The 18,209-nt window shown below is 40.7% G+C and overlaps 1 protein-coding gene across 1 annotated transcript in view; it reads right to left on the minus strand.

Moving 5' to 3' along the window:
• The window catches only part of KCNMB4 (potassium calcium-activated channel subfamily M regulatory beta subunit 4), a 69,462-nt gene that overhangs the window by 34,425 nt on the left and 16,828 nt on the right, over positions 1 to 18,209 (minus strand). Inside the window, exon 2 of the mRNA XM_061204646.1 lies at positions 7,982 to 8,109. Within this exon, the coding sequence (XP_061060629.1) occupies positions 7,982 to 8,109 (128 nt within the window). The remainder of the gene's footprint in view (positions 1 to 7,981; positions 8,110 to 18,209) is intronic.

Raw genomic sequence — 18,209 nt, forward strand, 5'->3', positions numbered from 1 at the left:
GAAACATAAAAGCTTTTGCACAGCAAAGGAAAACATAAGATGAAAAGACAACCCTCAGAATGCGAGAAAATATTTGCAAATGAAGCAACTGACAAAGGATTAATCTCCAAAATATACAAGCCGTTCATGCAGCTCAATATCAAAAAAACAAACAACCCAATCCAAAAATGGGTAGAACACCAAAATAGACATTTCTCCCAAGAAGATATACAGATCACCAACAAACACATGAAAGGATGCTCAACATCACTAATCTTTAGAGAATTGCAAATCAAAACTACAATGAGGTATCACCTCACACCAGTCAGAATGGCCATCAACAAAAAATCTACAAACAATAAATGCTGGAGAGGGTGTGGAGAAAAGGGAACCCTCTTGCACTGTTGGTGGAAATGTAAATTGATACAGCCACTATGGAGAACAGTATGGAGGTTCCTTAAAAAACTAAAAACAGAACTACCATATGACCCAGCAATCCCACTACTGGGCATATACCCTGAGAAAACCATAATTCAAAAAGAGTCATGTACCACAATGTTCATTGCAGCTCTATTTACAATAGCCAGGACATGGAAGTAACCTAAGTGTCCATCGACAGATGAATGGATAAAGAAGATGTGGCATCTATATACAACGGAATATTACTCAGCCATAAAAAGAAACGAAACTGAGTTTTTTGTAGTGAGGTGGATGGACCTAGAGTCTGTCATACAGAGTGAAGCAAGTCAGAAAGAGAAAAACAAATACCATATGCTAACACATATATATGGAATTAAGAAAAAAAAAGAAAAACTGGTTTGATGAACCTAGGGGTAGGACAGAAATAAAGACGCTGACGTAGAGAATGGACTTGAGGACAGGGGGAGGGGGAAGGGTAAGCTGTGACGAAGTGAGAGAGTGTCATGGACATATATACACTACCAAATGTAAAACAGATAGCTAGTGGGAAGCAGCTGCATAGCACAGGGAGATCAGCTTGGTGCTTTGTGACTACCTAGAGGGTTGGGATAGGGAGGGTGGGAGGGAGATGCAAGAGGGAGGGGTATGGGGATATATGTATATGTATAGCTGATTGACTTTGTTATACAGCAGAAAGTAACACAACAATGTACAGCAATTATACTCCAATAAAGATGTTAAAAAAAAAAGTGTAATAAAAATAATAATAGCAAAAACTTTTATAGGAATTAGTATGGGTAGGCACATATCATCTCATTGATAATGTCACAATAACCTTATTATTTCTCCCTCTACAAAGGGAATGGAGGCACAGGTAGGTCAGAGTAACATATCCAAGACTACCCATGCTAGAAAGTGGCTAGTTCCAGCATTCCTTCTAGAACCACCATAGTGTGCTAATTCCTAGAAGTGGGAAAAGGTGAAGGAAGAGGAGACAGGGAAAAGGCATGGATATGCATGAGAAACACAGAGTAATCTGAGGTGACTGGAGCAGCTGATATAAAACTGAAAACGTTTAAATCAGGTCATGTCACCACTCCCCATCACTGGCTGCTCACTGAGTTTAAGAAAAATGTAAACCCTGCCTACTCTCTCCAGAGTCAACACTCACCACTCTCCTTCTCTCTTACAGCTCCTCCGTCACGTGGGCCTTTCAGTTCCTAAAACTCAACCTCTTTCTTGCCTCAGAACATTTGCACATGGTGGTGTCTCATTCTGAAATACTGTTCCCCTCACTTTTCACCTAGCTAACTCTTGACCATCTTCTGGTCTCTACCTAATTATGATTTACTCATACAGGCCTTCAAAATTCCCCACCTTGTCATAATATCTCATAGCAGCACCCCTGGCTTTTCCTTCATAGCATTTACCCCACTTTGTAATTATCTGTCTAATGGTATGACGACAGACTGTAAGCTCCATGAAGGCATGGATCACGTCTGGTTTGTTTCTTTTTTTTTCACCTGATGGACACATGATTAAACATCAGAAGTTGAACCTAGAATTGGAAGGGCATAGTCTTTATCCAATGAACAATAAGAAGGCAGAAAAATGTAATCAAGGATTGTGACAAAATCAAATATAGACTTAAATAAAGTACAACGAAACCTAGTGTAGTGTAGGTGATGGATGAGAGAAAGGCCAAGCCTAAAAGACCAGTTGAGGGTCACTTCAACTATCTAGATGAGAAACAGTGAGGGCCTCAACCAAGGGAATGAATTCAAGACCTCACAGGTGGTGTGACTGAATTGGTTCATTTGACGGTGTGTGTGTGTGTGTGTGTGTGTGTGTGTGTGTGTGTGTGTGTGTGAGAGAGAGCCTGCTCTGTGCCCTCTGTGAACTATTATCCACTCAGGACGATAAAATAAAGTATTAAAAAGCAGACCTGTATAGAAAAACACGACGCTCTCCATAAGAGGAAAAGTTCAAAAAATAAAGACCGATCACTCTTCCTTGTCCTTGGATCCAAAGGGAATTAAGGAATAAGTAACCATTTTCCAGGGACACGCCCTCTTCAAGGGGAAGCTGGTGAAGGCAAAGATGAGGGAGGAGAATTGTATGGACAGACTGAGACTACAGAGACACTTTCTAGCAATGGAATGGGGCTTTCAAAACAAACTTGGTAAGGGGGCATCACTCAGGTTTTGCTGAGAAAGGATAAGCCAAGAAAAGGCTAAGAAGAGAAAAAAATGGTATAGGGAGGGTAAGTGTGACCTTACCTAAAGTGTGACCTTAGCAAAAAGTGTAAAATAAAAATCTACACATTGTATGGACATTGTGAGCCTTGAGGTTGAAGGAGACAACAAGCCGAAAGGTTGTAGAGGAAGATCATGAATGGAGGCAGCCCGGGACAGCTTCCACTGAGCCCTGGGCGTGAAGTCACCCCAGCAGCACCTCCTTGGTGCTCCTTGTCCTTCTTGGGTGCAGAAAGAGGGGGCGACTGCATAGGGACTGTCCTGCCATGGCAGGCATGGCTGCTGGCGGCTGGTCTGGCCGCCGCAGAGTCTATTCCTGAGTACATCTCACCTAAGTAAGGCTTCAACAATGGAAAGCTAAGACTTCAATCATCTTTGTCTTAGATTTTTAAAATAACACCCTTTTCTTGAAAATGGAAACTTCTTGGTACCTCTTCTCCCTAATTTCCCGAATTTGAGTGAAATCTAAAGGTTACTTTAAATATAAAGTTCATCTGATCAAGAGCATCTGGGAGTCTCTACAGTAAGTCTATTTTTATTTCATATTTAGCAGTAGTAAAAAGTGTACTAAGAGTAGATGGCACCAAGGAGCTGCCATTTTTCACATCTACAACCAGCATTCTTGTTTCCTCTTGCAAATGTCACAGTAAAAGAGCCAAAACTCCAAAGTTCTGTTTTCCCAAAGTCACTTAAAAATTATGTCTTGAGTGCTTCTGAGTTGTGACAGGCCACCCCCACTTCTATCTACACCCCGACAGTCTGAAAATGGGACCGCCAGATGATGGATAAGGAATGGGTATCCGTTCTGAAGGAGGAACGGTGGGTTTCAATGTACTGCTACTAAAGTTAATACAATTGATGCATCATGCAGGGTGAGCTCTTTTCAGAGAGTTCTCACTATTCCAGGGAATGGTCCTGCTTGGTTGGGCTCTGAAGGTAGTCAGAGTTTATGCCCTAAGAGGAGGCCAAATGGGGTTGCCAGCCTTTAGAAAACTTGGTGCCTGAGTGGTGAGTGAGGGGAAGTTAAGAAGATGACCAGCAGCTGGGCAGGACAGCCCGTGGGAGGGGGCACCTGTCTGCTTCCACCCGCAAGCTAAGGTCATGGATGCTCGGAAACCAGCTTCTGGTCCAGCGCTTGGAAGCTTAAAGGCTCACCTGGTTCAGACAGTGGTGGGTTCAGTATCAAACTGTCCTGACTGCTGGTGCCTATTTCCTGTTGCTGTTCTCCCACCTCACAGAAAAACGTATCCCCACTTAACCTTTTTATTTCATCTTATCTTGTTTTCTTCAGGGCGTGTTCCCTTTTTGCCTTATTTACTCTCTTTAGTCAATGTTTCCTTCTTCCTCAGCAGTTTTAGTCCATACCTGTCTCATTTCTCTGTATCCATTCCTGTTTCCCTCTCAGTTACTCATCTCCTCCCCCGAATTCTTTTTCCAGTCACGGCAAACTTCTTGAAAAAGGAGTCTGCACTTCGTAAAGCCTTCACAGTCTCACCTCAGGCTAATACAAAGTGATTTCAAACCCTGTGCTTTAAGACAGTACCTAAACCGTGTTCACGAAGATCACTCACACGCTCCTAATTGCCACAGCTGATGACTTCTCAGTAGTCTGTCTTGATTACCCCTTTCCCCTTAAAACACTCCCCCTTCCAAGTCTTTTCACTTTCCTCTCAACATCTGGCCACTCTTTCTCCATCTCTTCCCCTCATACCGTCAACACAGAGGATCCCACGATTCTGTCAACATTTCTCTCCTCACTCCAGTATGCATTATGCATTCTTTCTCTTTGCGTCAGCTACAGCTTGTGTGCCAGTGATTCCCAGATTCGTATAACACTGACCCTGACCTCTTGCTCCTGAACTAAAAGCCTGTACTTCTACCTCTTTCTTTTGGATATCTTACGAGACCCTCAAATTCAACAGTCAGAGCTAGACTCTCCTCACACTCAGTCAAATGTGGTACCTCCCTTTTCCTCATCACGTGGTCATCAAGTTCTGGTGATTGTAATTCCAAATGTCTTTCTGATGTACCCCTCCGTGAGCTACTTCCATTACCTCTACTCTCGTCTAGGCCTTCAAACTGCTTTAACGGGACAAGAAGATGGTTAATAGAAGGAGCTTTGGGAATCAGACTAGCTGGATTTTGGGTTTTTTCACTTAAAGACTTCAGATGGAGTCTTTAAGACTCAATTTTCTCACTTGTCAAGTGTCTTGGTTTCAGAATTTAGAACTATTATAAGAAATTTGGTGATCTAACCAAAATGTTATTCACAAAGGTTGGCCCATGGTAGCCACTCAAAAATGTTATGTTTTTCACTCAGTACTCTCCTTACTTCCTCCCATCTCTGAGTTGGAGCTCCTGCCTTTAGCCCATCTCTCCTCTCCAATACACATTCAACTCTCATACCAATTACTTTCTAAATCAGAGATCTACTCATGTCAGTCTTTGGTTCAAAAAAAAAAAGAAAAACTTTTCACAAATTTTCATTGCCCATATGACAAAGACCATCTCCTTAGTTTGGCATTTTTGACCCTTTAGAAATCTAACCCCAAGCTACCTTTCCAGCTTACAGATTCACCACTCCTTATTATATAACCTATTACCTAATGTACCTTACATTGTCAAGCTTGGTTTCTTTATCGCAGTCACCCTATCTTCAAGGTCTTCCTCCCTTTCATTTCTAGCTGATGAAGTCATACTTATATTTGCATAAGCATCTGTTTCCCCCAATAAAGTCTAATTCCTTGGAAGCAAAGAACCTGCCTTATTACTCTGACACATTGCATTCATTGATACATTCATTCACCAAACATTTTTAAACTGAGAACCAGGCACTGTGCGAAGTGCTAGGGATCCAAAGCCAAAGAAGATATAGCCCACACCATTAACCAGTAGACAGTCTGGTTGGGAAGATCGGCATACAAACAATTCCAGTAGAGGGTGACAGGTGAGAGGATAGAGCAGTGGCTCTCGATCCTGGTCGTATATTAGAATCCCTGGAACCAATTTTTTAATCCATTTAAAAGAATGCTAATGCCTAGGTTCAACCACCAAAAATTCTAATTTAATTGGTCTGTGATGCGTTTTTTTAAAAGCTCTTCTGGTATAGTTACGATAGTGAGGATTGCAAACCTCTGAGAAAGAGCTCTATACACAACATGGGAGATATACCTTATAGCTGGCACTTTTGGTTGTTCCACAAATTCTGACCCCTTCTGTACAACCTTCCTCCACATGATTTAGGAGACATTGCCTTATCCCCATCTCAGAGGTAGATTCTAACTGCTCTTTCTTGTGATTGGTTTAGGTGTAGGCAAGGACACCTGAGGGGAGGCTGGCTGTGGGAAGTTGGGAAAAGGTTTCCTAATCTTAAGAAAAATATACCAGGAGAGATAGGTTTCTTTCTGCCTTTGGACACTGCTGTGCCTGGCTGTGACATCTGGAACCACAGCAACCATACTGTATCCATGAGGGGAGCCACCGGGAGGTAAAACTGAGATCTAGAAAGGAGCGGCATTCTTGATGACACTGTCAAGTCATTGTATCAAACTACCCTACTATTGGTCCACCTGTGCATTTTTGGATGTGTGAAATAATAAATTTCCTAATTGTTTATGCTATTTTGAGTCAGTTTTCTGTTGACCTGCAGCAGATGGTATCCTAACTGATATACAAATAAACCAGACTTGAAGATCAAGGAGAGCAGTCTGGAGAAGGTGATAATCAGAGGAGAGTCTTCAGCAAGGCAGTCAAGAAGCAGGAGAAGCAAATAAATAGGGATGGATATAAAAGTATAAGATATTCTTGGAACTTCCTATAGTTCAGAATGGCTATTGCAAATAATATGAGTATGGAGATGAAGCTGGAGAGGAGGGAGTCTGGGGCGAGAACTTGAGGAGGCCTGTATGCTGTGAACTAGATTAAATATGGCCACAAAACCATTGCCACTTCTTCTATCAAGAAGCAGAGTCTATTTCAATACCCCATGAATCTGGCTGGCTTCATGACTTGCTTCGACCAATAGAACATATCAAAAGGGATGTGACGTGAGTTCCAGAGCCAAGGTCTGGCTCTCTTTATACGCTGTCCTGAGGCTGCCATATTGGAAGGAAGGCAATCTAGCCTGCTGGCAGATGAGATGCCAGGTGGAGAACGGAGGTGCCTCAGCTGAGCCAGCACCAAGTGCTGGGCATGTGAGGGAGGGTCCATCCCATCGTGGACCATGCAGCTAGTCCAGCCATCATGTGAAAAACCAGCAGATGAACTTCCCAGCCAACCCACAGGATCTAAGAAACAATAAATCGCCGTCGCAGTAGGCCACTAGATTTGGGGTGGCTTGTTACACAACAACAGATACCCGATACATAGGCCATGCCAAGATGTTTGGACTTTACTCTGAAAACTATGAGGAGTAACCTGATTAGACTCATGTTTTAGAAAGATCTCCTTGGCAGCAACGTGGAGAATGTCTTGGAGGGGGGTGCAAGGCAGAGGTAGAAGGACTGGTTAGAAGACTATTGTGTTAATAGGGCTGAGAAATAATATGAATCTGAACTAAAACAGTGGCAGAGGGAAGGCAGAGAAGAGTTAATATAGGGGTAAAATCAACAGGATGGTGAATATAGGTTATAGAGTGTAAAGGAGAAAATGAGTTAAGAATTACTCAAAGTTTCTGGACTCTGCAAACGAGGGGACGATAGTGCCATTCACTAAGAGAGGGAACTATGGGAGGAAGAGAAAGTCTGACCTAACTTTGGAACACCCAAGTGGAGATGTACAGCAAGGAGTTGGGAATACTCAATACGCAATAAATGTTTGATGAACAAATTACTATGGTTAATCTGGTTGGGAACTGAAGTATTCATTGCTATATGGCATAACTTGAGTTCTCTCTAAGACAAGTAAAGTTATAATGGTGTGAACTCATTTTATGGATACTTGGTCAGAACAGAAAGGAAAAAGAAAGATAAGATTTGATGTAGCCCAAAATGCTGATAAATCTGCACATTGTTCAGTTTGTGTGCATTAATCTATAATTCTCAGGGAACATTCCTAGTATACAATGTTCTTACCTAAAGGCACTTTCTTAGTGTATCCAGAGGGTAGACTCTATGATACAGGTTCTCTCTTTTTTTTGGCTGGCAGATTCTTTACATGCCACCCAACCTGTAGAATAAGAAGGGGCTTCCCTAACTACATGCTAGAAAGAGTTGAGACTATCTCCACGTTGTATATTTTGCCAAATGAGCCCACTCTATGATTTACTAATATAATAAACTACAGAGGCTACAAACAACTTTAATATGCACATGTAAATATTGGCTTACCTTTGAAATTGATTAAAATAGCAAGTAAATGGCTGGGAACCAATCTCATCTTTCCAGTACTGTTGCCAATTCATGACACTTTCCAAGTTCTTCTGATTTTCTCTCTTACAGGGAGGGATATAGGAGCACTAACAAAACAGAACACAGAAAGTAAACCTATTATTCTATAGAATATTGAAATATAGTCCTTTTTAATAGACAGATGGCATTATGCTGATGAAAAATCTAATTATGACCTACTTAATTTTTAATTTAACCAAATTGAAATTCCAAAACTATATTTCAAGTTTTGAATTTGGTGCAATTACAGAAAGTATTCCGATAACAAAAATACAGCCAAAAATAACTTTCAGTCATTACAGTATAAAGATACTTTATAAACAATTAGTTACAATTTATTAGTGAATTTAAAGCGTTATACTCTGTCTTTGAGGGCCTGCCAATCAACAAAGGGAGGTAACACAAAACTTAATTTTTATCCCCAATCTCTAATAGACCTTGATATTTTCTTCTTCCACTTTTAACTAACAAATCAAGCACATAGCTCTCCTCAGATACTGCTCTCAACTGCTGAAACTCCAGTTTTCTTTTCTTACATTTTCTTGGACAACAAAATCAACAGAAAAGTTCCTCTGAAGTATATGATCAGCGCATTTTGCTAACTGATGCCTTTTTCTAGCCATGCCTCTGACAAAGTAGTTCTCTCAGAAGGGACTTTATTACTCTAAGCAATATAGACTCAGCAGAATTAGAAAATTGCTCTTAACCTTAGATGTTAAAATTAACCCTTAGCATTCTAATCCATTTTCTCCATTTCAGTCTTTTATCATGATGATGGTCAAGATGAAGATGATGTCAGCTTACAGTTGTTGAGTGTTTACTAGGCAAGACACTGTAATAAGTGCTTAACAGGCCTGACTTCCTGTACTTCCTACAACAATCCTATACTGATCCCCATCCTACAGATGAGGAAACTGAGATTTCTGTCAGCTCTACAGCTGGAACTAGAGTCTGGTGATTCATCACATTTTACTCTCAGATGTTTTTACAAAGGTGTTCAGTATTAAGGAGCAGGAAAAAATCCATTAGCTCTAGAGTATAATTTGAGTTGCATTATTTTATAGCATATAACTCGTCAATGCCTTATCACTATTTTCTGATAAAATACAAACTTTTTAGTATGATGTATAAAACTCTCCATGAGGTCCCTGCCCTGTCCTCATCCTCACTTGAGCCTGGGATGCAGACGTACAGAAAGACTTGCTCCCAAATCTGCCACATGGAATCACACAGTATCATACTTGTCTGTTTTATGTCAGCCTCTCCAATTTGTTGGCAAGTTGGGACAAGGGCTATTTTTTTCTCTTCTGTCTTTAAACTTAGGACTATACCTGATAACAGTGAAGTTTCAAAAATGTTGGTAAAATTAATTAATAATAACACACTTAGATACATCTTATTCAAGATGATGAAGCTATTTTCACAGTGGTTAAACATTTAAAACTATATATATAAACATTTTAAATTCTAGTAAATTTGCTTATTTTTGTTATATGTAACAAATTCACATGTTATGCAAATATCGTCTCAATGCTTGAATCACTGCACATTTATCTTCTGCATATATAGTTTCACTTCTACTAATAACAATAGTATAAAGCTAAAAAGTTTTGTGAAATTATGAATTCTGAGTTCTTCAAAGCAATAGTTGGGCTTAGAAGCAATGGAGACCATTAGATAGGGCTCCAGTCCTATTTTTTGTTACATGTTTAGACTTGAGTAAATCACTTTCTTTTTCTGGATTTCATTTTTTCTAATCTGTTAAATCTCCAAAATAATTTCGATCTCTACATCTCTATGATTCTCTTCTTGGAGATACAAGCAAGAAAGGACCCAGCAGAAGGCAGGACTACAAACACCGTTGCAGTGTTTTTCCCAAAAGAGATCCTGCCCACTGGGGAGATGGCTGGGAAGTTTGATGAAACCACCATTCCAGCCAGCAAGAAGGACGAGTGTGGCAGGTCTTTACCTGGGGACCTGTATTTTGCATTAGGAAAATGTTCATAAGGGGCCTCTGATTTTCCTGTTGTTTATTTCCTATAATGTGCTGGACATTTCCTTTCCTTCTGTTAAAAATTCTTTTTCTATATCATGGTCAGCTAGTTTGTAAAGTGAGAGTAGGCACCAAATGACTGTGCTCTTCGTAGAACGGAGAAATTTCTAGATTTGGAGGCAGAAGCCGTGAGGTATGAAACCCAAAAACTTCATCAGAGCTCTTTTTTGCAATGGGCATACTCAACACAAGAGGTATACTAGACATTTTAGGGAATAACAACAAATAACCAAATGTAATTAAAGCAGATTTTACAATTTTGCAAGTTAACTCAGCCTGAAGTCTTTACTATTCAGTTTTGGTGGGGGTGGAAGGAAGAAATGGATTTAAAAGAAACATCTCTACTGAATGACACTCTATGATCTGACCAGGAGAATCACACCTACGTGTTTCTGAAAAAGTCAAACAAAAACTTTCACTGAGTGTGTAAAGTTTTGTATTAGGTATGTTGTGATTTTATGTGGGATAAAAGAAATGTTTCCTGCCTTTAGGAAACTTTGAGCTGGTATGGATGGATTTTTGGAAGCAAAGTACTCTTTCACGTTGGGGAAAATAACCTGTGATCAAAATTCAAGTATTTTTTCCATGGACTGCATTCTTTCCAAAGAGTATCATAGATTAAATAATGAGCTTACAATACTCCAGCAACTTCTAAAGCTCACATCGTTTTGAAAGGAAAATTGTTAAAAGGCTAAACTTTAGGCTCTTAAAAATCATTACTGTTTATTTTGTTATACCATGATTGTCCATTTAGTCGGTCTTTAAAATTTCTGTGAAGCCTAACTCAGATTCTCCCTAGATTCCTTCTCAATTTTACTTAGTGGATCAGTGTAGATTGTTAGAATTTTAAAATAAGCTATAAATGAAAATTCAAAGCAGTGTTCTAGAAAAAAGAATTTGAAAATCAGTCATAGAGACCTTCCTTTCTAGGTTGTTCAAGTCTGATGGTTTTCCATGCACCAAAATGCTCCTTCATGAATCTCTCTCCTTTGGGGGAGGGGCAAAAATAACAATGTATGTCATGTCATCATCATCATCATCATTACTATCATCATGTGGCTAACATTTATTCACTATATGTCAAGCATCTCATTAATCCAAATCCCATTTAATTCAAATGAGCAAATATTATAATCACCCCCTTTTTACAGATGAGGAAACTGAGGGACAGAGGGGTTTAAGAAACTTTCCTTAGGTTACAATGGCAAATGGAATAGCTGGGATTCCAACTGCAGAGGATTCTTAACCACTGCACCACACTACCTCCCTTTAGGGTGTCCCAGTTTTCTCTCTTTAGAGCCCCCTGATTTGGAGGTAAGGGAGATGTCCTGACTTCTGCACCCCTCTCTTGGAGAAATAGTATAACGTTTCTTTGGGAATGGAATGGGTGTAGTTTTCCTGAGGACTGGTGGGCTGAGGCCGTCCATTGCAGACCTTTGTTTTTCCAATATACTCCCAGAGAAATGCATTGTAAGTCCTTGCTTGTTCCCTTCTGTCTCAATTTGGCTTCAGGGTTGGTTTTTGGTGCCACCGATGTAATTTCACTTCTGTGCATTTATAGACACAATGTGTTTGGTCATGGAGGACAATGAGCATTCCCTTGGAGAAACTTTTTCATACAGTTCTGACCTTTCTTTTTTTTCATTTGCAAAGGCAGCATTTCCCAACTTCTACTATCATTATCGCCCAAATAACCTTCACTAGAGGCTGTGTCATTTGCTGCCTAAACTTGCATGAAATCACTTTCTTTAAAAAGTCAGGAGAAAAAGAAGCATGTGAAAAAATATATTTGTTTAGTGCCTACCTTTTAGAAAGAAAATTTGACTTTTGCATTCATGAAGGAAGTTGATGGGATCCAGTGGGCTATTCTGAGTATATTAACATAAAGACTTCCAGTGAGTTTATTAAGGGAAAAACTATCATCACTTGATGTGGAATATTTGATTACGTATGTATTATCACTTATTTTCCATTATCTCATTTTAGGGTTTATCAAGATTTGTAACAGTATTCTTTTTCAGCCTACCACAATGAATTTACATTTTAATAGAACACTTCTTGAGTGGGTTCTTTGTGATGTGTCTTGAGGATTGCATTTCAATCATGTGGGCAGAGTAGGCAAAATTCACTTTCTTCCTTTACTGAGTCATTTAAAAAAACCATTGCACAAGACACGTGGTCTATTTAAACACTGGGGGCCGGGTTCTATGATAGGCATTACCTAAGAAAGAGAAATGAAGAAACTTTTTGGTTCCAGTTTCTTTCTTGACTTGACTTGGTTAGGGAGGGTAGTACTGAAAGATATAATACTGGAATGGGTTTAGTGGATTCGATACTTTCCAAAGTAAATTATTGGTTAGAAAATGAATTCTTAAAACATCATCTACTGGAACACAGGTTTGATTATATTTTATACCATAATCCTCCATTTTCTGAAATCCTGTAAGACATCCCTGTGTCAGCTATGATTTATAATATTAATGACATTTCTTACAATATAAACATGTAATCAGAAAAGCACTAAAAAAAAGAAAAAGAAAAAAGGGGAGTTCCCTGGTGGTCTAGTGGTTAGGATTTGGCACTTTCACGGCCGGGGCCCGGGTTTAATCCCTGGTTGGGGAACTAAGATCCTGCAAGCTGCACAGCCAAAAAGAAAGAAAAAGAAAAAAAAGAAAAGCACTGTGGAATAAAAAGTATAACTGAATCATTTATAAACCACACACTATTTCACATGCCTCATGACTTCATTAATTGTGTGCAAACATGCATGTGCGCACACACACACATGCATTCCTTATGAATGTAGGTTAATTGAACAAACACGAAATTATATGTCGGCTAAAAAATTCTAGGGCAGGTGGTTCCAGAATGTACACCCATATCTGAAAGCTGAATGGAAATACTCTTATGGAAGAATTTGGAGGTCAAATACATGGCTTAGAAAATGTGAAAAGTAAGGCTAACTAAGAATAGGAGATGCTAAATTAGCTCTTCAGAGAGAGCAGGCTGGGCAGGTACAGAGAGGTGCCCAGCCTAGAACAGTGTTCATCAAAGTATGGTCCACAGACCACTGACTGTGTCAAAAAGACCCACCCTCCTGAGACTGATTCAGTAGGACTAGGAACCTGCATTTATTTATTTATTTATTTATTTATTTATTTATTTTTGGCTGTGTAATGGGTCTTTGTTGCTGTCCGTGGGCTTTCTCTAGTTGCGGTGAGCGGGGTCTACTCTTCGTTGCGGTTCGCGGGCTTCTCATTGCAGTGGCTTCTCTTGTTGCGGAGCACGGGCTCTAGGCGCGCGGGCTTCAGTAGTTGTGTCACATGGGCTCAGTAGTTGTGGCTCGTGGGCTCTAGAGTGCAGGCTCAGTAGTTGTGACGCACGGGCTTAGCTGCTCCGCGGCATGTGGGATCTTCCCGGACCAGGGCTCGAACCCATGTCCCCTGCATTGGCAGGCGGATTCTTAACCACTGCGCCACCAGGGAAGCCCCAATAAAGCATTCTCGATTGCTGAGTACAGGATACAAAGATTAGATGTTACTCCCAACCCCTCTTCTTCCTCCCCTCCCAGGAGCATGTAGTGCAGTAATAGTAGCATATGCACAAAGTGCTTTGTAATTGCAAAAGAGGAAGCGAACATTTTGGCTTCGGGAGGGGAGGGGTGGAATAAGAGAAGACTTCACAAAAGAGGTGACATGATTGTGTCTTTAAGGCTGAACAGGAGTTTGCTTCTCAGAGAATGGGTTGGGAAGGTGACAGTCCAAGAAGAAGAAATGGAATGTGGTGGATGTTCCAAAAAGACTGAATCATCTAATGTGCTTGAAGGAGAGTGGCATGGGAGACGGCATTGGAAAATGCCCAAATTATCTGAACTACTACTCATGAAGAATTGTTCCTCTGTCCTTGCACGCTCCTGTGAAAAACTGCTCAATACCTCCAGCAGAGTATTCCCACCCACCCCCAACGCTCCTTTAGTTAGAATGTATTACTATGTGTTGGTATTACATCTGCACTTTTGTAATGTAACATTATTCATTTAACTTCTGGATTCAAGTAGACTGCTAAAGTTGGTGATATTATTAAAACTGAGAAAAGTTTGGAACAACATTCCACTTTCAAGAGAAAACAGTTCGTTCAGCTCTAGAGCTGGAAAATAAAAATACAATGTCTTTGCCAAAAATAGAGGTCGAATCTAAGTAGAAGTCAGACCAAAACTAGAGGTTTTAATCTGGAAGAAGCTCAATAGTTATTAAGCATGGCAGTACATGTAAAAATTTGTTCAATGGCTTATGATGATAATTTAAAATCCTTGAGGAGATAGCCAATCCTCTTACGACCACACAGAACACAGAAATGAAACAAAACATCTTAAATGCTCATGCATGCCTTCAGATAGGCTCATAATGTGTGTATATGTGTATATACATATATTTTTAATGAAATATTACAACATCATTTCTGCATGAATGAAACCAACAAGCCCTGTCCATAAGTCCCTAGAACCAGGATTGATAGATGGGGGTGATGAAAAACTGATGCTTGCTATTTGTGGCAGAATGTATTTTCCAAAGATGGCTGCACCAATATCCATCCTATTTTACATGCTCTTACAATGTGACATTGACACTCCTCTATTCAGGGGTGTGAGTTTCCCTTCCCTAGAACATGGATGAGCCTGTGATTACAGAGAATGTGATGCTATGTGACTTCTAAGGCTAAATCAGAAAAGAGGACATAGCTTCTGCTTCAATCTCTCTCTTGGGAATGTGTGCCCTTGGAATTCTGACACAATGCTGTAAGGAAGCCCAAAGTAGCCCATGCAGAGAGGTCACATGGAAAGGCCTGTGTGGAGAGGAACCAAGGCCCCACAGTCAACAGCCAACATCAACTCTCTGATATGAGAGTAAATGAGCCTTCAGATGATTCTAGCCTCCAGCCTTCGAGTATTCTACAAGGACCTCAGACATCATAGGGCAGAGATAAACTGTCCCCATTGTGCCCTGTCTGTACTTATGACCCACAGAATTTGTGAGCATAATAAAAATGATTTCATCCATCAATGATAATTTTTGACAGTGACTAAGAGATCATAGGACCCATAGGACTAAAAATGTGGAAAACCTTTAAGGTTCTCCTTGATCTACATACCGGAAAAAACCTGAGGTTTGATGAAGTGGAGTCCAATGAGTCACCATGATGTAAGACAGGACTCCTTACCCAGTCCCCAGACCTAAAGCTCCTTGAATGAAGGAGAGGCTGCTTATCCTTGAAAAAGACCTGTGGCAGCACCTCAAGTAATGCCTACTAAAAATCTTCTCCTACCCTTTCCCAAGAGAACATGCAAACATTTACAAGAGTAGCTGTGCAGTGGGGAAAGGGCAGCCATTTAGAGTATTATTGGACACTGGCTCTGTGCTAACCCTAATCCCTGGGGACACTAAGTATGACTGTGCTCAGAATGTGAGCTCATGGGGTCGGGGAAAATGGAGTTTTGACCTAAGTTGATGTCACAGTGGGTCCAGTGGGGCTTCCCTGGTGGCGCAGTGGTTAAGAATCCGCCTGCCAAGGCAGGGAACACGGGTTCGAGCCCTGGTCCAGGAAGATCCCACATGCCGCAGAGCAACTAAGCCCGTGCACCACAACTACTGAGCCTGCGCTCCAGAGCCCACGAACCACAACTACTGAGCCTGTGTGCCACAACTACTGAAGCCTGCACGTCTAGAGCCCGTGCTCCGCAACAAGAGAAGCCACCACAGTGAGAAGCCCGTGCACCGCAACGAAGAGTAGCCCCCGCTCACCACAACTAGAGAAAGCCCACACGCAGCAATGAAGTCCCAACGCAGCCAAAAATAAATAAATTAAATTAAAAAAAAAAAAAAAAGTGTCCAGTGAGTCCATGAACTCTCCTGTGGTTGATATTCTAAATGTATAAATGCAATATACATGCTTCACACTGGTCGTAATTTCTACCTTGACTTCCTTTACCCATGGAGATAAGGCTATTATGGTGGATGACTGAAACTACCCCCTTCCTCCCCAAATAGTAAACCACTACTGCATCCCTAGGGAAGTCACAGAGATTACAGGAGTGGGGATTCCTACCACATTAATGTTTAACTTGCCTATTTGGCTCTTGAAGAAGACATACAAGTCTTGGAGAATGACTGTTCTATTCTATTGTTAAATGAATCAGTGGTAACTCTACTTTCAGTTGCTGTTTCAGATACAGTCTCTTTATTGGAGCAATTAAACTTACCTCCAGAGCCTATTCTATGGTGACTGACCTGGCAAATGCTATCTTCTCCATCCTTGACAGAGAGCACCAGAGAGAGTTTGCTTTTATCTGGCAGAGACAGTGTAGACTCTACTGTCTTACTCAGGTCTACCTCAACTCTCTCTGGACGTCATGCTCTAGTGTGCAGGGACCTTGACCCGTCGCCCTCCCACAGAACATCATACTGTCTGTACATTGATGAGATCATGCTGATCAGAAATCAGGGAGTACAAACTGCCCTAGATTCCTTGGTAAAGTACAGGTGTGCCAGAGGATGGGAAATGCAGCAGCCTGTTATTTCAGTGATGCTTCTGGGGGTCTCGTGGCACAGGGAATTTCTGGATATCCCCTTCAAAGTGAAAGACAGATTGCTGTACCTTTCGTTCCTTAAAACTAAAAAAGAGGCACAATGCTTGATGGATCCTTTATACTTTGGAGGAAACATTTACCCACATTTGGGATTGTTCCTCTGACCCCTTACTGAGTAACCCATTTACCTGCCAGCTTTCAGTGGCAGCCAGAGCAGGAGAACCCGCTCCAGGCACTCCAGGCTACAGAAATCTCTCTTGATTGACTTCTGTGGCCCAGGGCCTCCAATGGTATCCAAGGGGTCTGTTTCAGATTGGAGGGATAGATGGAGCCTGTAGAGAGCTCTGATAGCATAAATCAAACTCATGCTTTCTTTGACAAATCACTATCCTCCTTTTGAGAAACCCTTGGTTTGTTACTGAATGCCTGAACATGGGACACCCAGTCAGCATGTTATCCATTGTATACTGGGCTATTTGACCCGCTGAGACATATAGGTGGGGTTTTCAGGGCTAAAGCAGGTCCTGCAGGCAAATAAGATTCACAAGAAAATGGCTCGCATTCCCAATGCACCTTCTCTTTTGTACTGTGGCTTTCCCCAACTTGTCCTAATGTGCAGTTGTTAATGTGGGCTTGTTTTTCTCATACCAAGACATACATACCTCCAAGAGTACTCTGCAGTGTGCTAGGGAGTACCTGAAGCCTATGACCAGTTTCGATGGATGAAAAAATTTGAGCTCAGCTTGAGCATAACTTTGAGCAGAACTTCTGATTATTTCTCTTGAAAGGCATGATGTTGAAGGTATAGACCTACACTGATTTATGGGCACTAGATAACAAATAATAAATTGCACTTTGAGTAAACAGATTAGAGTATGTTAAAGCCTCAGAAACAGAACTCTGAACAATACATAAGATCCAAAAGGTATACTTCCCATGCACCCTTTCTCAGGAAGCTACTTGAGGATGTACTCCACCAAAGCAAAGGTATAAAGAGGAAGGCATGGGGTCAAGGAAACAGAGTACCTAACAGAGGAGAGACAGAGCAGGCCTAAGGTGCAACCTAAGCTGAAAGTTCGGTTTGGGGCAGTAGGCTGAAGGAGTTCAGAAAAGTTATGCCAGGAAAGTTTTTTTTAAAAGAGAAAAAAGTAGAATGAAACAGTTACGTGTTATGAATAAGTATATGAAAAACAGTGTGCAAAGGAGTTTTACAATTCTGTGGGAGAATTTTGTTAAAGTAAGAGAAAGGTATACAAGGAAGTAAGAAAATATTATAAGGGGATGATTATCAGCTCAAAGAACATAAAAAGTTGCAATAAAAACGAACAATACATAGTTAAAATAAGTTAAGCACTCAGTGCTAATTTAGCCAAAAATTATGATATTTAAAGGATGAAGGGAGGAAAAATGAGATGGAATGGGATGGTGTAAGAAAGCTAAATCCTCAGATTCAATCATAGGCAGGCAATTGTGTCTAAAACATATATATCAAACTGACAGAGCAGTGTAAAGCAACTATACTCCAATAAAAA

Source organism: Eubalaena glacialis, chromosome 11 (genome assembly GCF_028564815.1).
Source record: "Eubalaena glacialis isolate mEubGla1 chromosome 11, mEubGla1.1.hap2.+ XY, whole genome shotgun sequence".
In the NCBI taxonomy this organism is placed as follows: Eukaryota; Metazoa; Chordata; class Mammalia; order Artiodactyla; family Balaenidae; genus Eubalaena; species Eubalaena glacialis.